This window comes from Squalius cephalus (genome assembly GCF_949319135.1).
Source record: "Squalius cephalus genome assembly, chromosome: 15".
Lineage (NCBI taxonomy): Eukaryota > Metazoa > Chordata > Actinopteri > Cypriniformes > Leuciscidae > Squalius > Squalius cephalus.
The window spans coordinates 17,670,178-17,691,145 of NC_137136.1; the positions used below are offsets into that span (position 1 = coordinate 17,670,178).

General features: G+C 37.5%; 1 protein-coding gene across 2 annotated transcripts; it reads right to left on the bottom strand.

Moving 5' to 3' along the window:
• Nucleotides 1-1,587: 1,587 nt before the first annotated feature.
• adar (adenosine deaminase RNA specific) lies at nucleotides 1,588-20,584 on the bottom strand. 2 transcript variants are annotated; one of them, XM_079893798.1, is made up of 15 exons: nucleotides 20,494-20,584; nucleotides 13,508-15,660; nucleotides 13,013-13,211; nucleotides 11,917-12,065; nucleotides 9,851-9,986; nucleotides 9,503-9,741; nucleotides 9,196-9,349; nucleotides 7,850-8,021; nucleotides 7,662-7,755; nucleotides 6,888-7,007; nucleotides 6,667-6,797; nucleotides 4,576-4,758; nucleotides 3,919-4,031; nucleotides 3,694-3,821; nucleotides 1,588-3,554 (listed from the first exon to the last, which is right to left on the bottom strand). In XM_079893798.1, exons 2-15 carry the CDS (start codon nucleotides 15,535-15,537, stop codon nucleotides 3,203-3,205), a joined length of 4,200 nt encoding a protein of 1,399 aa, XP_079749924.1. In that variant the 5' UTR covers nucleotides 15,538-15,660; nucleotides 20,494-20,584; the 3' UTR covers nucleotides 1,588-3,202. The 2 variants fall into 2 exon arrangements, with proteins under 2 accessions (XP_079749924.1, XP_079749925.1); XM_079893799.1 differs by lacking the exon at nucleotides 20,494-20,584 and adding an exon at nucleotides 18,577-18,909.
• Between the last annotated feature and the right edge of the window lie 384 nt (nucleotides 20,585-20,968).

The following is a 20,968-nucleotide window of genomic DNA, read 5'->3' on the forward strand; positions in this document are numbered from 1 at the left end:
TCATTCATTCTTCTCTCGGGCATCGATCACCTCAATTACACGGCGTATAAACGAGACTAATATTTCATATACACGCTGTGCACTTGTTTGACATATCCGTCGAAATATTCGCGCGGACCCGGAGTAACGTTAGGCCTACAGATAATGACTTTTATTAGCCTAGTTGGAGTCTGACAGCCCCGTTTACAGAGCGTGCGACGCGACAAAACCAGCGCTAGGCGTCGTGGACACTCTGTATGAACGCATGATGTGGACGTGACAGCTGTCAGTGTGCGTTATTATGCTCAGGTTAATATAGAGAGACTCCACATGCTCTTTTTTTAATAAAAGTGTGAAATTATCAATAAATGTCACCACCGCAGCTGGTGGTATTTTACTCATTAGGTAGGCTACCCATAGAAATGCTCTCAGACAGAATCAGCAGACTTTCCAGTGAAATTAGAGAGGGGAAAACGAATAATTTCACACTAATGTTCTCTCTTTTACTGCAATCTCGTCCAGGGGGTTGATCTTCTCAAACCTGTCACCTGTGAACTACACGAAACAGGGAAAGGTCGCCATCCAGCGGTTGTTTAAAAGGTAGGCCTACACGGTACGTTGTGACAAGTTTTGAGTTTGTAAATTTGAATTCCTTTCAATGTCACTTTTACGCTATATTTATGCTAGCTGTTTGGTAAACACACGTCACTGGCATACATTTAGGCAAGAATCAACTAAGATGAAACTGTGTTAGGACAAGTCTTTGATATTTATTTGCTTTTATTAAATTGTTAGGCCAAGGCGGTCACCTTTTTAATATGTCATTTCATACAATGATGTATTAATTACAAAATTGCTTGATATATTGAATTAACTTAGATGAAATGCTTAGTTAGTTATCTAATCAATTCCACAGAGGCATACAAGGAAAATAAACACACCCTAAATACTTGTTTCTAATTAAATGTATAATGGGCCTGTAAGATACGAGGATACTCTGGCCAAGACAACCCCATCATTCCAAAAAAAAAAAAAAATCAAAGATTTTCCTCACAAAGAAACATTCTGAAACTGCTAGAACAGGAACAATATATATATTTTTTTGTTTCATTGCAATCTGAAACTGCTAGAACAGGAACAATATATATATTTATTGTTTCATTGCAATCTTGAGGGATGGATGTCTCATTTGCTGTCCAATAAAAAAATATTTGTATACACGGTTGTTATTTTTCCCCAACTAATTTTTCTGGCCTTGTTTTCAAGATTCTTAGTTCAGTTGATAGCAGAATATTTATACTTTATACTGAAATATAATTATTTAATAATATTTCAGGGTATATATATATATATATATATATATATATATATATATATATATATATATATATATATATATATATATATATATATATATACACACTGAAACATAATTAGGCATATTAGTTTGTAAGTTTATAACTATTTTCTCCTTGATTAGAGGTAAATAGCAGCACTCTGACCTATATATCCCCTTCCACCTCTCCCGAGGATACCATCACAATTGTACTATAACCAGAGCACGTTTACCAGTTGCTGTGAAATGCAAAAACCACAAGACATTAATCTGCAGCTCATGGAAAGAAAATGCTCTTTTACTTTTTTTAATAGAACAGAACTTATCTAAAAAGAATTTGAGTAGGCTTCAATGGTTTGAGGACAAATGTTTGAGGCATACAGATTCACATTTGCTGGAAGAAGGAAACAGAATGTTAGTATTGCTTTAGTCTTGAAGCAGTGCATCAATTAACAGTGTCTGAACACATGAAACAAGCAATGCAGACTTGAGCTTACAATATAAAGGGCAAAATAATATTCCAAGAAATAGTTCAGATCCACAAAAGGTACACACACACACAAACAAATGTGCATATGAGCAGTTTGTGCCGTTCACCCATAGCTTTCGCCACTAAAAATGTAGACTGTTTGGCTGCATGCATTATCTACCACAAGCCCCCCACCCCCATGTATAACAAACAATGCACATCAACGATAGTCAAAACAGAACATACACATCTCATATAAAATTACATCCTAATAATTAAAAGATAGAAAATAAATTGGATTTCAAAGTTACGAATCATTACAAAATATATACATACAATATATACACATACATAAACACACACGCATATGTATAAACTCATTCAACAGACCTTATATATACATCTGTGTGCATATGTATCTGTATGTACATTATGTATATATTTCAAGCAGTCTAGTCAAGTGTTGGTATGTGGAACTTCACATAGTGCAACAAAAATAAAATGAATTAATAAGTAAATACAGAAGCAGTTTATTCCGTGCAGATTTAAAGCAAACTGAGCATTTAAATGGATAAAAAAGGTGGGTAAATGACAAATTGGTACATGATGAGCAACTTAAAAGTGATAGTTCACATAAAAAAAATGAAAATTCTGTCATCATTTACCCTCATGTCATTCCAAACCTATATACATTTTTTTTTTTTTTTTTTTTTTTTTTTTAAAAACACAAAAGATTATATTTTGTAGAATTTTGGTAACTGAATGTTTCTCAAAATATCTTTCTTTTATGATATTTCACAGAAAAAAAAAAAATTTATACAGGTTTGGAACACTGAGGGCAAGTAAATGAGAATTTTCATTTTGAGTGAACTAACACTTCAAAACTCACAAATGACCCTTTGCAACCCAACTCAGCTAAAAGAGGTGAATATCAGTAAATATATCCCTGACTAGCAAAAAAAAAAAAAAAATTCTCTCTATTGAATGAGAAATACCTAAACGTAGAATTCGAATCCAAAAGACTACGGGAGAGAGAAACAGAATCATCCCTCAGCTACGTGGCCACACACTCACGTAACAGTATTGAGATGGTCGCAAATGGGAAGAAAGAAAAAAGAAACCCGCTAAAACAAATGCAACCCTGTAGTTAAAACTTTCAACAAAAAAAAGAGAAGAAAAAAAAGGGCCGAGATTCTACTTCATGTCTCATCAAGTCCAATTTGCCTTGGGTTTATGGCTCTGTTGCCATGGTAGCATCCGTTACTGCTTTGTCATGATGGTAAAAGTTCAAATCCAAAGCCACAGGCTTACCCTGTTCCTCCCTCTCTGTACCTCCTCAATTCTCTCTCTCTTGCTGCCAGGCACTCTTCCACTCCATCTATCCCTTAATTTGTTCTCTCTTCATCTTTCTCTATCCCCTAAAAGCCCTGTGCTGCAGACTGTAAATTGTTGTTTGAGCTCAAGGAGCTATTGGGGTCAACTGCGCAACCCGGAGCCCGAACGTCCCCGGTTCCTCCCCTTAGCTCTGAGCCTCTGGCTTCTCCCTCGAAACTTTTTTCTTCTAAGGGCTTCCCGATCCAGGAGCCATATCCATGTTGGTTCAGCGCCAGGAAGAACAGCCTCTTGGCGTCCTGGAATGAAGTGGCAGCCATCTTAGCGTGGGCGTATGACGGCAGTGCCAGCAGATCGGCTCGGCCTGCACGCTGACACAAAGCTTGGAAGAGACGGAACAGATTGGACTTGGAAACCCGTGATACCTCCATCTTGGTACTGGCATAAAGAGAGAAAGATAGATCATGAACGAAAGCAGGTGTCTAGGTCTCGAAGTGCTTCGGTTAAATATTCAATTAGCTAGATAAGCTGCAGTCCCTTTTTACAATGATGTATGACGGATGGGTCCGTCTCTCACCTGTCCACTTTGCCCTTGGTGCCATCAAGTACCTCAACGCTGACCTGGTCCGGGTGACTCCAGTTAACGCTGGACTCTTTGGTCTTGTTTGTGTGGCGTGCCGAGTCATACACACTCACCCTGCCCACCTGCAGAGTGCAATACAGAATAAAAATGAATGAAATCGAAGTAAAAACAAGTTTCATAGTACTAAATGCATTGTGTTGTGTGTGTGTGTGTGTGTACCTCAGGGTGGTTGAGAGTAAAGTTTGCTGGTAAACTCTTTTTGAACGCATCGCCGTCTCTAGCCAATCGGCAACATACAGCTCGAGTCAGGTGACCATGGCTGTAGAGATACCCTGAACAAATGCATATTAAAAAAAAAAAAAAAAAGTCAATGAAGTTCTAACTTTGATATTATAATTATAATACATTTTATAATAAATTATAATTTTAATATATATATTTTTTTATATAACCATTTGAATACAAAATTATGAATTTTAATATAAGAGCAATATAATTTGCTATTATTACTACTATTAAAAAAATTACACAAATTTTTTTTTACAAAATATTTTTACATACATTTTTATAATGAATCGTCAAATAAAATATAATTTAATTATTTCTATTATTGGTTTTAATTTATAGCTTTATAAAAATAACCTAATTTTTAAAATAATTTTATAGTTATTTTTAATAATTATTCAACAATAATAAAGCATTTTATAATTAATATAATATATTATTACAAGTTTACATATTTTAATTATTATTAATAATATTATTATTAATTTTTCAATCAGTTTCAGTTAAATACCTTCATTGTAAATATAATTAAATAATAAAAACAAAACACTGGATATCATTACACAAAGCATGGCAGCATTTTTTTTTTACCAAGGGTGACTGAGCGCAAATAAACGGGGTGGATGAAGTGGCTAAGGAGCGCCCCCTGTAGGCCGAGCACATTCCAGCGCAGGATCTTGTCGCTGCAGCTCATGGTCCTCAGGCGCTCACCATGCTGAATGCCATCCCAGGTGGGCACAATGTCACTGGACTCCACTGGGATGGTGCCTTCACCTGAGAAAAGGTAAGGTTTAATGAAAACAGAAAAAGGAAAAGGTGAGAAATCTTGGTTTATTCAATAATACACAAGAATGTATGATGTGACAGACATGTAAATAGAATGTACAGTTGAGGACCAAATGAGAAGACTGTAGTATTGTCTACGGTAGCTCTAGAAAACTAGCCAACTAAACAAATAGCATTATCTGTAAGCATAATCTGGCTTATCGCAGGACTGTCAGAAAAATATCTGTCACAATACATCATGAGGCCGTTGTTTTTTTTTTTTTTACTTCCTTGTCAACAGCCAGGGTCCGCACAACAGCTAACCAAGCACAACTGCCAACATCATGTGCAGACTTGTCAAGTTGAATTCAAAGAAATACATCCGCTTACCTGCCAACCGCTTTTGCCACGTAATTGCTTTTCTACTATCCCACTAGACAATGGCTGTTTTGCCTGGCAAAAGGCCACGTTCACGTGGCTATAGAGAACCTCTTTGGCAAGATAACTGCAACCAGATGGTACGACAAACACTGCTGAGTGCTTCTTATTTAACCCGACAGTTAGCGGACTAGAGTTGTGTACCTGAGGTCCTGGAATTACGCCACAGCATGTGCATACAGTAAATGGCCATTTAAAGTCACCATGAAATCAAAATGGACAATTCTTGTTTTATTTATCTGTGAATATCATTATATTTTTAATTCATGTGCCCTCATAATCTTTAATCAAAATAACTCTCCCTCCCACTTGCAACATCTCTTCTCTTCTCTGATAATGTGTTTACTAGTGCGAGATCAAGACAAACACTCACTCACATGAGATCACAGTTGGTCTGCTTAAAAAAAAAAATTCTTACATTTTAACCGATTCTCATTTTGAAGAACCGATAACGATTCTTAAATCCCAAGAATCAATCTTTCAGTCTATGCTGTTTTTTAGTTGATTATTGAACTAAACATTGTAGCGTGCTTCCCATCCAATAAATCCCAATAAGCTTTGCTACTTCTGATATGAAGCTTTCAAATTCTGTCAATTTTATTATGAAATTGAAACACTAAATGCTGTTTTGGCGCTCTTTAATGTGGCGTGACAGATAGCTGTAGCGCTTCAGTTCAAGCCAAGCAGCAGCGCCGGGCACACATGAACTGTTCATCTCTTCTGCTTTACTTCTAGTTACAGCACGAAATAAACATGAATGAACATCAGAAGGTATGTTAAACGATACAGTACACCTTACTGAAATCCGTATCATGTCACATGCAATCGTCGTTTTTAGAAAGACGTAAAAAAAACAAACAAAAAACCCAGCTTGTAAACTATCACGTAATGTTACTTTTACCTCAGAAAAGTCACTCACTGGCAGCTACAAGAAACTGGCATTTTGTTAAATATATGCACTATATTGCATATTCATTGTATTTTTACTTGCCTGTTCTTCAATATTTAATGTGTGTTTGAATAAATCCATCATGTTTTAATGACAGCCACCATTTAAGTGTAAAAATATTATTATAAAAACTTCCTTGTGTAATTTAAATATAAGTAGCCTACAAATCAGTATTATTATGAGGTTCAAAATCAAGACGCGCCCACATTTTTTCTTGTTCGAGGTGCCGTTTCACTCAGATGTGTGTTACAATAGTGAAGAAAAGACTATCGCAACTTCCGTTTCATGCTGACTTTAAGATCGGGAATTTCAAACAGAAACTATGACAGCATGTGACAGCTGACACTGATAGAAATGTTGTTTTTTCAGGGGTTTCTGCATTAAGACAGATTAAAAGATTGATCTTTGAATTTTTAAGTATAGGTATCAAATCACTCAGAAGATCCTGATTAACCTGAAAAATGTGTAATTGTATTTTATTTTTTTTTACCCCATTGATGCAGTTATTTAGGTCTTTTTTGGTCGCTTACCGTTCTCCACCTTGGTTCTGAGCTTGCCCTGTTTTACGTTCTCGAAGAGAGGCATGTGTCCAGAGAGATTTTCTTCAGCAGCCTCACTGCACGACTTATCGAACAGAGCGCCATCGCCACATGGAGCAGTGCTTTGAGACAGAAAAAGGCATGCGTTATCATGTTTGCAGATGAATCTCTGTTCTAAAACCAACTCAGATGAGAGGAAGTGCATGTCTCACCTAATATAGAGATGAAAGGTGATGTCAGATTTGATCTTCAGCTTACCATCATCTGCCACCTCAAAAATACTCCCATCACCAGGGCTTTCCCAATGTTTCATCAGCTCACCGTACAAAAACCTGAGCCATACAGATTTTACAAATAGAGTGTTTAGTTAATATATTGCTTTTTATTATTTCACTAATAGGGCTGATCAAAATCTAATTTGTGTAACAGTTACAAGTTGGTGCTTTTTGTGCATTTGTCTCACTTTTTTAAATGCTAGATTAAACTGTTAACTGTGTAAAAAAAGTTACATATATAAAGTTTATTACTGAAATATTAAGAAATTAAATAACATTAAAAATGATAACAGTAACAATACAGTTAAAAATGTATTTTAAACATTTATATACACATACACATACATACAGTAGTCAATATTTGAAGTGGATCAAAACCTTTCATCAAAGTTATACATGAATTTTGACAATACTTGTCTTAGGACAACTTTGATGATATTTTTTTAATCCACTTCAAATATATATATATACACACACACACACACACACACAATTATCATTGAGAAAGACAGAGAAAAAGAAAGACCGCAGGCATAGGAGCAGATGCTCTCACAGTAACATCTTCAAGACCGAATATATAGTCAATATTATTTATGAGCTGCTGTGAAATAAGACTCCATCTTGAAGAATGAGAAGGAAAAAGCTGTAGAATGAGAGGAAAAATGAATTATGGGATTGAGAGTGAGAGAAATTTCTGCAGCAAGCTGATACCGGATAAAGCCTCTCCTGGAGATGATTTCTGCGTGGCAGTCATTAACGGTGTCCCCTCGAAGACTAAGCTCCTCTCCCTTAACACAGCGGTTTCCTACAAGTGTAAGATGACAATTATGGCACATCTCTAATTACAGTGCATACAGCATGTTGGCTCTGTCTGTGTTTAAGTCTATGGGTCTATGTACCTGTCCCAAGGCTGACAACTGTTCCAAGTGTATCTGATCCGTTTCTCATAACAATTGTGGCAAGAATCTTCCTACCCAGAAGGCTGTGCTGGATGCGAGCTGTGAGTGCATTAAAGCGCTGATGGCTTAGCATGGCGATCTGATCATGCATCGTACTGCCTGATACTGGCAACTGAAACATACAAAAACTATTTTAGTAACAATTTTATTACACATCTCTCTTTAAGATTTTGATAGGTCAAGTGCAACATTGACTGGTCAAATACTTCTGAATAATGACAGTTGTACAGGGAAATAATGTACAACTGTCTCTAATCTAGTAAATCTGTTTCCTATATAATAAATATATCAAAAGAACAGCATTTGTCTGAAAAAGAAAGCTTTTGTAACATTATACACTACCATTCAAAAGTTTGGGGTCAGTAGGAATTTTTTTTGGAAAGAAATTAATACTTAAAAGTGACAGTAAAAACATTTATAATGTTACAAAAGATTTCGATTTACAATAAATGTTGTTTTTTAACTTTATATTCATCAAGAATCCTGAAAAAACAATTGTACACAACTATGTACAACATTATTATTGATAATAATAATAAAAAATGTTTCTTGAGAACCAAATCAGCATATTTTTATATGCATATGATTTTTGAAGGATCATGTGACACTGAATACTGGAGTAATGATGCTGAAAATAAGTGAAAAAATACTTCAATTAAATTTAAAACATTTATTTTATGCAATGAGCAGAAGAGACTTCTGTCAATAACATTAAAAACGAAAAAACACACATAAATAATGAATCATATAATTTATAAATGTATAAATAAATCAATATAAATTATACATATAATATTTATATGAATCGTTCTATATAAATCATATAAATATAAGTTATATATACACATTTACTTACCTAGTACATGTAAAACCCTTTCAAATGGTTCAAAAATACCAACCATTTGTGAGTAAACTTTTGTTTTGGCAAGCAAACAACATAATTAAACAGAACTTTATTATTAAAAGTTTTCTTATGTTGCAGTTTGCAATAAGTTTTCTGAATAAATAAAATTGTAGGAATTATAATGACCCTTGGTGATGTAAATGTTGTGCACAAAATAGTTATAAACAGACAAAAAAAAAAAATCTGTTTTTTTTTTTTTTTTATAACAATTTAGCATCACACACAGGGACACGTGTAGCAAAAAAACACCAAAATGTTAATTTTGTACTGCTTTCAAATATTATAACCCCTCAATATTTAATAGTAACTTTGTTAATGCATAGTTAAAAGCTACTGCTTATTTTATTACGAACTTTTATTAAAGTTTCTGCGTGTTTAGTACCTCTGGTGTGAGCTCTCCAGTACGTGCTGCTTTCTCTGCTTCTCCGATGAGCACTCGAAGAGCAGCGTCTGCTGCCTCCTGCTTCCCCTGCTTCTTATTACTAGCACACACTGCAGGAAACCACCGCCCTCCCAATTTAGCCTGGTAAGTAAACCTGTAAAAAAAGGGAGATGAAATAAAATGTGATATGAACTTTTTATTGTGTGCCAGAGCAGTGGAGAGTCAGACACCGAGATGAGAATCTGCTGCTTCTGTACTAAGGACATAAAGATCAATAAAACTTGACAAAGTAAGAGTGCAAGTGTACTTGGGCTCGTGTGAGAGTCCGGACTGGCCCACAAGGCGGATTTCAGCAGCGAAGCCTCGAGCACGGGCGTACTCGAGGAGGCCGGATACTGCGTTGTTGTTCAGGTGGTTGATGAGGTCACCCACACCTGCTTCATGTGCCGCCTGGAGCTCAGATGCCGTCAGGGGGGGTAGCGAGGGGCACGCAGGAACGGCTGGCTGAGGCTCATTCTCTCCCAGAGCAAAGAAATTTCCTGGAGGCTGGAAGAGAAAGATCGAGTTCAGTTTATCAGCATATAAAATTCTCTTTTTCTTTCCATCTTTCAAAGAGCTCTTTTTCCTCTTGTACTGTTGCCAAACCTCTCTTCACCTTGTTAAGATGTAGTAGTCCATCTCCCATTAGTTCCTTCACGGCCTCCTCCGCTGCCAGCTGCCTCGCTGCTTTCTTACTGGGCGCTGAGGCTTCTTGGAAGAGACGGTCCCCAACCTTTACACGGAACATAAACCTGACGGAGGAAGTAAGAAAAAGCAAGAAAGATGGTGGGAGAAAGGAGTGAAAATGACAAATCAGTCACAGTGGACAATATATTTTCAAATATATTGAGGCAGTTCTATTCCATTGAGCTCCGATTCCTCCAATCAGCTTATACAAATCGCACAGAACAGAATGGGTCATTAAGCTTTTAAAAAAAATATTATTTTTATTCAGCAAGGATGCATTCAATTGATCAACAGACTTTGTTACAAAAAAATTCTGATTCAAATAAATGCTTTGAAATAAATGCTCAAATAAATGCTTGAAAAAAAGTGTGGTTTCCACAAAAACTAACAACACTTTTCAACACTGATAATAAAAAAATTGTTATGTTATGATGCTGAAAATAAATTATATTTGAAAATATAGTAAAATAGAAAACATTTGTTTTCAATTGTAATAATTTTGCAATATTGGTTTGAATTATTTTTGATCAATTAAATGCAGCCTTGGTGAGGATGAGCAAAAGACTTCTTTCAAAAACATAATTAAGACCCAACTACAACCAGCTATTCAAATGTACTAATATTTGTTACACTGATAAAGCACACTGAGAACGACAGAGAAACAAAAATATGCAATTATGCATACAAGTATGCTGTCAATTCCTGTTTTTGCCAATTAGAGCCAAAAAAATTGCCTAGTAAGGCTAGTTTGGCAAGCAGTGCTACATTTAGGCTACATCAAGGCCAGTAATCAGAATCGCTCTTTTGCTAAAGGCCATGAATATCCACTGGCACATGACAGAACTATACATGTATGTTTGTGGAGGCTGTCCTGAACCTAACAATACTAAGATTTCTCATTTAATAAGTTAAACAAGAAATGAGGAGAAACTACATTCATCAACTTCAAGATATTATACTTGCAGTATGATATCTGCAATAATACAACTACACCATCTAAAGAATTGTAACTTACTGCTCAGTCCTAAAGTAAAATGAAGCTTTTTTTCCTCAACAGAGATCAAGATTCTCTTATTTATCTATTTTGTGTTGTTAATTAGGGTGTGACTGAGGGTTTTTCCTTCCACACTTGTACACCCTTCTAGTGATGCATTTGTTTTTAAATCAAATTGTGTTTCGAAATGTGATTTAACACACATTTAACATCTCATATTGCTGCTGCTTAGATACCAAGGGTATAAAACAGGAGAAGATATAAAATCATACTGTATTAGGGACTACATTGCAACAGAAATGTCTCATTTTCAATAAGCACCTCATATCAAATCTGACTTAGACCAGTTCCTGAGATGGGGTTTGTGTTGAGCGCTCTGAGATCAATGAAAACACTCTGAAGCATGCATGCAGACTATATATTAATTTCATTAAATATTCAGTTTAATGATCACTAGGCCATATCACGATTTTAATCTTATTTTGATTCTTTTTTTTTTTAATTTGTCAAGGCAACTTCCTTTGATGCAGACTCTTGCTAATGGACAATATCAATAAATGTTAAATAAAATTAAAATGAGCAAGAATAAGACTAAATAAGAAAGACAGTATACAGATAAAACAACATTTCGGGCCAGGATCAGACAAAGCAGAGAGGCATTGTTTCACACTCAGCAAAAATCACACTGTAGGGGCAAAGGGAAGAAAGGACACAGAAAAACACAAAAGAGGAACAGAAAAAGAGAAAAGAATAGCTCTACCAAAACGACAACATAAAAGCTCAGTAGGTTCTGTAGAGGCAACAAAGTGATATGGGAAGAATATGAACAAGAATAAGAGGAGATAGTACAGAATGTGCTTGGAGGTGTAGAGAATGTGAGTAGGGCAAGGGGACAGAAGAGCCTGGCAAATAGAGACACATCAGGACAAAAAGCATGTGACTTTCTGTAGCAGGATTAAAGGGATGTAACCAAAAGTTCTTTACTGTGGGACGCATTTTACCGTGGATCATGGGGGGGCCCTTCCTGTCCTGTCTTGATAAACTGGATGGCATGCCCACTGCGCTGACTGTGCTCCATCAGGACAGAAACGGGATTCTTTCCTCCTGGTAGAGACCGAGAAAGAGCCTGGGGCGGAGTATCGGTGCCACCCTTTAGAAATTATATGAAGAGAGCGAGAGAGGACGAATGAATAAACAAATGAACATTTTATTTTAAATTAAAGGATTAGCTCACTTCAGAATTGAAATTTCCTGATAATTTACTCACCAAGTCATCCACAATATTCATGTCTTTCTTTCTACAGTAGAAAAGAAATTAAGGTTTTTGAGGAAAATATTCCAGGATTTTTCTCCATAGTGGACTTCAACAGTTATTAGCAGGTTGAAGGCGGTAACCTGACGTAGGCGGAAAATGTAGGATAGGACAAAAAACTCCCCATTTTCTTCAACTACAAAATCGTCCGACATCATTGTTTTACCTTTCATTTATTTTATTTTTTTTGTAAAGGACGTCTGACTTTGTCTTTGCATGTTCGCTTTGTAAACACTAGGTCGATACTTCTGCCTACGTCACGCGTGACCTTTCAACATGATTCCGTAATGTGTGGTGCATCACAGCTAGTGCAAGACAAGCATTTGTGGTTAAAAAGTATATAAATGTTGTTTTTTTTAGAAAATAACAGATCATTTTGCTAGATAAGACCCTTATTCCTCGGCTGGGATTGTGTAGAGCCCTTTGAAGCTGCAATTGGACCTTCAACCCGTTGAAGTCCACTATATGGAGAAAAATCCTGGAACGTTTTCCTCAAAAACCTTAATTTCTTTTCGACTGAAGAAAGAAGGACATGAATATCCTGGATGACTTGGGGGTGAGTAAATTATCAGGAAATTTTAATTCTGAGGTGAACTAATCCTTTAAATCAATATTATATTTAAATGAATATTTTTATATTATATGTAATATACAACATACATATATTATATAAATGTACATATATTTAAATGAAAGGTAAAATAGGACATCAAAGATATTATCTGTAAGAGATTAAATGGTCAAGTTTCATGCAACTTTGATACATAAAAAGAAAACAAACATACTAGCATATCATCTGACAGGTCAGTGGTTGACTCAGCTCCCTCAATGCTCGGTTCTTCCTCTTCATCTCCATCTGTTCCCTTCATCTCCTTCCAAAGAATCTTCAGGGTTGTGGCTGCAGCATCTTTTTTGGCCACTTTTTTGTTTGAACCCTCAGCTGGTGGAAACCTGCGACCATCTAACATGACCTGCATCCGAAACCTGGAGACAAAAAGAAAAAATCTCAAGCTATAAACTGTGTTTAAAAGTAAACAGTTTGTTTCTACTAATTCTTAATCATGCAATCTCATTTCAACAAAATTCACTAACAAGAGAACATTACTTCTGTAACATCTCCAAAAAATACATTAGCTGTTTCACAAATTCTTAAATTAATCACAGCTGTGTATCTGCCTTCCAAACTCATACACTGCCAAAAAAAAAAAAGGCAAAAACTGTCTTAACACAGGCTAACAAATGCTGACATGCAACCATAAACAAACTTCTCATCTACTAACCGGGGGTCATGTGAGGGTCCAGACTGCTCCAGAAGTAGGAATTCACAAGTGTGTCCAAGATGCTGAGCAAACTCCATCAGCCCACTAACTGGGTTCTTACTGCGGGCCTCCTTGAGTTTCTGGAATCTGCTTGACTCCAGGCTTTGAGCTGGGGGAGGGGGAGCAGCCAACGAAATGGCGACCTCGGAGCGGATCGTGTTCAGGAATTCTGGAATATCATCAGATGCCCACTGTGAACGTTCTCCTCCATTACTGGCCGTATCCTGATAGTATGAGAACTGATGGGGAGGAGGTTGGAAGTAGCGGAAGGTGGAGGAGGAAAGGTCACTGGGTTTGGGGGGTATTGGCTCAAGACCAGGCATGTCAAGTTCTGCGTTACCAAAAATGTTATTGTTGTCCAACATCTCCACCAATGGATTTTCACCCCCATCCATCGGCTCTGCTCCAATATCACCTGAAAAATCAAATACATCATCTGCTTCCAACTTGACCGAAGCCGCTTCTGCAATTCCTTCAGCTGCCAAGTTCAACATCTCGGCACTGTTCACATCCCGTTTTGCAGTCGCCGCAGCTTTTCGTTGGCGGTCCATCTTTTCCTGCCGGTGTGCACTAAGTGACCATGTAGGTGGAGTAACTTCAGTGTTGCGCCTTACATCACCTTGTTTCTCCATGGCATAGAGTGTGGGATTAACCTGCTTGGCACTGCGCAGGCCGAGGTTCTTGGCGATCACAAGCGAATTACCCGTACCCACTTCGTAGAGGTACTGTAGGATCTTCTCTTTGCCATCTTTAGAATCCGCCATTGTTGACAAGTTTACCAACTGGACTGCAGGTAAAAGAGTCTGTTGATCCTGGACAGGAATCAACGTTTCACAGGTATCGTCACCTTCAGAGTCCTCCGACTGGTCACTGGTATCGCCGTCAGCCTCTACTAGGACCTGTGATGCAGAGGGAGCGCTAGTGCTGGTGAGATGCTCTCTAGCCTCTTGTTTTATGGATGAACTCCGACCTGGCTCTTTAACCAAATCCTTTGAAGACTGTGATTGGTCTCTCCCTTTGATTGGCTCACTGTCCTCTTCCTTGCAGAGTCTCCACAGAGGAGGGGTCTCACCTTGCTTCACTGCTTGGTTTGTCCTTAAGAGGGCATATAAAGCCTGATTAACAATCGTTTTGGGAAGACCAAGCTTTTTGCTCAAGGCTCTCGCCTGAATAGTCTCGTCTGGCCCGAGTGATGTCAAAAAAGCAAAGACCTGTTGCTGGATCTCAGGGGTCAAATACAGAGACTCTCTGACCGAGCCAGGAGAACTGAAAACCTTGCTAGAAATGCTACTGCAGGACAATATATCAGAGTTGTCTACCCTTGTTATCCGGTCACTTAAACTCAGACTATGAAGGCCAGAGGACACATCATCTGCCTGTGCATTCCAGTAATGCTTAGTCTGTTGATTCGGATAATACTGTCCCTTCTGATGAGGCTGATTCCACCCTGATTTTTTCTTAGGTCCAAAGTTATGCTCTCTTTGCCAATTTCCTCGGCCTCTCGCGTAGCAGTCTCTTCTACCGAAACTGTTACCACTTGTTTTGAAGTCTCGATAACCTGTCTGGTAGTGGAGAGGCCCAGTTGAGACCTTTTCCCCTTGGCTGGGGGTTTGGGACCCTCGCTGCTGGGGTGCTTTGAACTGCGGTGCCTGTGCACTTTGCCCCCTGAGGAACTGTACCTGGTATTGTCGGAAACTTACACCATTTGGGTCAGAGATCTGATCACTGCTGTGGTGGGGGGATGCCCACAGGTGTGAATCAGAGGGACTAGGGGGAAAAGGATGACCACGTGGAGGCACGCCAGGAGCACCCGGGTAAGAGGAGTAAAGAGAAGGGTGAGGATAGGTGCCGGATACAGAGCCGGGGCTTGGGACACAAGGGCCCCGTTGGTGACCAGTGGTTGTGTGGGAATGAAATTGAGGTTTTCCCTGTTGGGGAGGGAGGGAGAATCGCTGACAATCTTTGTTAAACCCTCCTCTACCTCTGCTCATAGCGCAGGGGTCGGGGGCGAGGAGGGAGTAGCGTTGGGCTTGGTGGACGTGTTAGGATGAGACTCAGCTGTCTGGATGTAATGTCACAATGATGGCAAAGGCTTAGTCTGTGCACTGCTTCTTCTGCAGAGAGACATAGAACAACAGAAAAATCCATTAAAGAATGCAAAGTGAAAGCAATCTTTTTGATGTTGCAGTGTCACTGTACAGACACACAAATTCTGTCGGCACATTTCTTGGCAACAGAGGAGACTGTAATTTGAACACTTGGTAAAAGGCTCACAGATTAATTATTCATGCTTATTGTGACACAATCAATTTATTTCTGGCTTAGCGAGTAATTTGCAGATCCTTATGGTGAGGGAAAGTGGTCATGGGTATTAGAGGAAAGCATTTTCAAGGACATTCTCTCCCAATGTGAGCAACTATAGTAGCTAAAGCACAATGATGAGTTAAGCTGTTTTTTAAGAGACTGGAAAAACATTGGAAGACAGAAAAAAAAGGTGAACCTAACACTCAAAAAATGTAGTACTCTACAGCATAATATATGTCTGGTGAATTGCTGTGAGAGTAAAATAAGTTGCTTATTAAGATTCAACAGTGCTCACTCCTCACAATACAGCAGGTCAATAGAGAGTTTAGCCAGCAAATTCATTATTTTTAATAGATTCAGGCAACAATAGCCCAGAAAAATAGCAAGGTTATCACACATTACATAAGACACAAAGTAAAAAAAATGAATGTGAGACAGTGAGAGCTACATTTTTCTAACCACATAATTTTTGCATGTTACTTTTTGTTACATTCCAGTGTACAATGAAAATTTATATTAAGAACACACATACCTGAACTCATATCCTCCTATCAAACCCTAGCATAGACAATAAATAATTCAGCACCTTGATGCAGCTTAACATTTATCTTCAGACATAATAGCGCACTCTCTAAATAAGCTTAAGCAAAAGGGAAAGTGATTCTGCTGCTCAATCTCTTTCCATGTGCTCCTCCATGAGCATTCTGAAGTGACAGTCACACTTGTCACTTTGATATTAGTCCAGTCATTTTATGAAAAAAGGTTGAACAATTGAAACAGAAGCAAACTCAACTGATTTTGTATCCTCAATATGTTCTGAGTAAGGAAAAAAAAAGCCCCGAAGAATCCCATTAGGGGAAAGTTTCGAAAAAGACCCAAATATAGCCTATTCATTCACCTATTCATTATTTTTCCTACTTGAATAGGGTAAAAATTTTAACCTTTAGATATCACCATGAAAATTACTGAGTTGATTACTAACAACACGACAAACAAAAAAATGTATTACAAGTTTTTTTTATATTGTTTGTTAACATGGACAAACGGTGCATAATCTAATTACATATGTGCTAATTTGCATAAATACCACAACAGATCTAAAAATTGGATATAGCCAGGTGAAAATGTCTTGTTCAATCTTGTTAACACACAACAGTAAAATACTTAATGCTAAGGTCTGAATGGAACCCATTACGGCTACCCATGAGCATTAATGCATAGAGGCAGGAAGATGTACTTTAGAAACCAGCCTTTATTAATTATTATTGCAGAGATGGGGTTTAGGGCTGGGTCCATGGGACTGTTTCTGGGGATTCACTTTTTATTTTACCTACCTTTTGTCTTCTGCATTCTCCTTACCATTGTCTCCTGTTCTTCCCTCAGACTCGCCCCCAAGAAACAGTCCCACGGACCCAGCCCCAAACCCCATCTCTTAAAAATTAATAAAGGCTGGTTTCTAAAGTACATCTTCCTGCCTCTATACATGTATTAATAGGTAGCCTAAATGGGTTCCATTCAGACCTTAACATTAAGTATTTTATTTTACACAAGACATTTTCACCTGGCAAGACCCAATGTTTAGATCTGTTGTGGTATTTATGAAAATTAGCACATACATAATTAGATTATGCACCATTTGTCCATGTTAACAAACTATTTAAAAAAACTTGTAATACATGTTTGTTTGTCTTGATGTAGCCTAAGTAATCAACTCAGTCATTTTCATGGTGATAGCTAAAGGTTAAAATTTTTACCCTATTCATGTAAGAAAAAGAATGAATAGGCGAATGAATAGGCTATATTTGGGTCTTTTTCTAAACTTTCCCCTAATAGGATTCTTCGGGGCTTTTTTTTTTCCTTACTCAGAACATATTGAGGATACAAAATCAGTAGAGTTTGCTTCTGTTGCAATTTGTTCAAAGTTGACCCCCATTTTAGCTTAAAATGACTGGACTATATCCCCAATATAAATCTGGCATTTTAGTGGCCATTCCTTTCAAAATACACTGAGGTAGCACAGGGTAGAGATGGTACAAGATTGTAATATATACCTAGGTAGGTACCAATACCATGGTACTAACATGGCACTCCAAGGTATTTTAAAGAATACCATTTTCCTTTTACCAAGGAAAAGCCTGTTGTAAGAGCAGAAAGTTTAGCCAATTAGCCATTTAAATAAATTAATGTCTTCAAAACAGAGTTGAGGTAGATAGGTTATTAAACATTTATTTAAATATTGGGAAATGACTATGATTCAAAATATAGTAAATGTTAACCTCTTAACCAATGGATTTTCACATCATAATAATGAGTTTAAAAAATAGAGATTGCATTCACACAAAGCAATTTCTAACAAACACAATATTTCTAAGAAAACAACTGCATGTGCTTGACACAAATGACTTAGGGGACTTCTTAAGATTTGATACATTCCCATGACTTTGAAAAAAGAGAGAGAAATTTAGTATGTGTATATATATTTAGTATATACACCATACAAATTTAGTATATGACCCAAAAGCATAAGTGGGCCCCTCAAAGGATGAAAATAAAAGGGTGTTTATTACAATACTCTTGTATCTAAAGCCTTCTTTAAAACGAATCACTGACTCCTAGTTTTAGCACAGATTCTACAGAAACGGTTCAGTCACTTTGGCAACAAGTGGGTTTTACCTACACAAATAAAAACCCATTCAGACGAATCCAAAAAGTTAGGTTATACATACCACAAAAACACCTGAAGGTAAAAGACAGATGAACTTGACAGACAAACTAGATAAGGCCCAGACTCGTGCACCGACTAAAACTGTTCCGCACGCAAAATGAAAATGAAATAGACTGATTAAACTCCAGCAATACGCCTACGTTTTCCCTGGTGGCCTCTGCAAATCGTTTAGATCCACAAACTCCACAACACGAGATGATCCTGAAACTTGTCTAAACTTTTCGAAAGTGTGTTGGAAAAACGATATCAGCAATAAAAGAAAATAGAAAGCATGCGTAAACGCGGGATGTTGCGAACTAGGCACAGGCCACTTAAGTTTCGTTTTCTATTCTTCTCCAAGCTCTCAAACGAGTGTCTCTAAAACTCATTAATGACCCGCATTTCGCTAAACTGACAGCAGGCGGCGCCATTAGTCAGAAGCGCTTGAAAGTTTCATAGGCCTATTTTACAGTTTCACAAACTGTAATTACACCATTTAGTTATAACAACATCCCAATGGAGTAAAACGTATCTGAAAACACAAATACCAAGAAATCGTTTCTAGGTTAATAAACTGTGAAACTCCTCGTGCGGGGACGACTGTATTCATATTACTGCATATCAGTTAACAGCGCGACATATTAATACTGCATCGCACTACTCATTTTATCATAGCCGTTGAACTATTGGTTTCGTTTCAGATTTCACCAGCCAGCAGACGGAAAGCAAACCTCCACCTGCGACCCTCCCAGATGCATAATACATGAGGTTACAGTACTGTGACCGACATGAAACTGCACTGCAGTTTATAACCTCCCGCTGAAGCCTGAGGTGGCTAAACATCTTCAGGAGCTCGAAAGTGTAAAACGGTTCTGAGGATGCGCGTGCCTCGACTTCACTTCTCTAAAAGAAAAAGTGTGGAAAAATACGGGTCATGTACAGACAAATGTCTCCAGGAGGCGCTTAATAACACAGTTTATCCAATACACACAGTCACGCAAAGTTGCAACTTAGTAGCTCAGGGCTTTAGGCTACAGAGCTTCATAGACAGAATGACAACAACTGCTTTCATCACGATAGTCCATAGTTGATGTAACGTTATAGCCTAAGAGTATTCTTTAAAATTCATGCTAATCTATTATTAATATTATTGCCATCTTTACTATTATTATTATTTTGCGTCACTACATTTATTGTGAGTTAAGCTGTGAAACGAATAACGTACTTTTTAATTTAACGTTAAATGTCTTCATATAGCATTATTGTGGTGATAACAGTGTGAAGTGATTGTATAAATAATTATTATGGTACTTACTTTTTTTTTGTTATGACCGGATTACCTATTAGAATTTGAATAGTTTGATTTTTAAAATTGTATTTAGTAAGTAACCGCAGAGATATTAGACTGCATACATTATACAAAGGAGTAACGTTACATTTCAAGAGTCCCGTACGAAAAAGGAATGCGGTACTATGGGTTTGCGTTATGGCAATATCATGGTATTATTTTTGTTCTTACTCAACAAAAACATATATTTTTAAACTAATCCCAAAATAATCGTCTTGGTCCAGTATCAACAAGCCCTTTAAGTTCTGAAAACCGATAACTAGTTACAAGGACATCGGAGGTTGCTCACTTTGAATGAAAACATCGCTGCCTACGCAAGTAAGCAAATAAAACCCGCTATAAACCATTTGCTAATCTTTATTTTAACTGCAAGCATGCAACAGCACAAAATTAGAGGTAACTAGGGCGAAAAGACTCAATGGACACGGCATATGGACTATTCTTTCGACAGCCAACGACAAACCGCGATCGGAGAAGCTTTGAAGCATTTCTCTCACTCCAGGACAATCCAGTTCCCACTCCGTTCCGAAAACGCGTTGATATAGTAAATAACATAAAGCTGTGTAAGTTACATGGAGTAAAAATACTTACATGCGCAGACGACGTAAACAATCCTGCAACGTCCCTGCAAGAGGCCACATGCAGATTGAAAACACAGCGCTGGTGAATGACAATGAAATGTGGCGCGTAGCTGCGACGGTGTTCTTGACGCTCTCTGATGACGTAGGGTTTCGCAAGAAGCCGCAATGTGATCCTGAAAACACGATCGGTTATTAATGAAATGAAATAGCGATTTGTGTAATGCATAACTTGAAATTGTTTTGTAAATAATGCTCGTTATGGTTTATAGCTAGTAATATTCCCAGTGTCGATGAGTATGAAAGAATGCAATATGATATCATAATATAAATAATAATATTCAGTTGCCTGATTTTCCTGCCCTTTTCCTCACTCTGGAGCTTGAGTTTTCAAACTGGGGGGCCGCATGGTAGTACTAGGGGGTCCGTGGACAAGTTTAGAGAAATGCCGTGTAATAATTAAAATAGGATTAAACCAACCAATAGTT

Bases quoted from the DNA above. Each gene is read 5' to 3' on its own strand.
- adar (XM_079893798.1), bottom strand. From the start codon at position 15,537: ATGAGCAGAGGTAGAGGAGGGTTTAACAAAGATTGTCAGCGATTCTCC. The intron at 12,066-13,012 runs GTATGTTTGTTT...TAATTTCTAAAG, and splicing joins ACCTGTCAGATGATATGCTA to GGTGGCACCGATACTCCGCC. The intron at 3,822-3,918 runs GTACACACACAC...TGCACTCTGCAG, and splicing joins TTACTCTCAACCACCCTGAG to GTGGGCAGGGTGAGTGTGTA.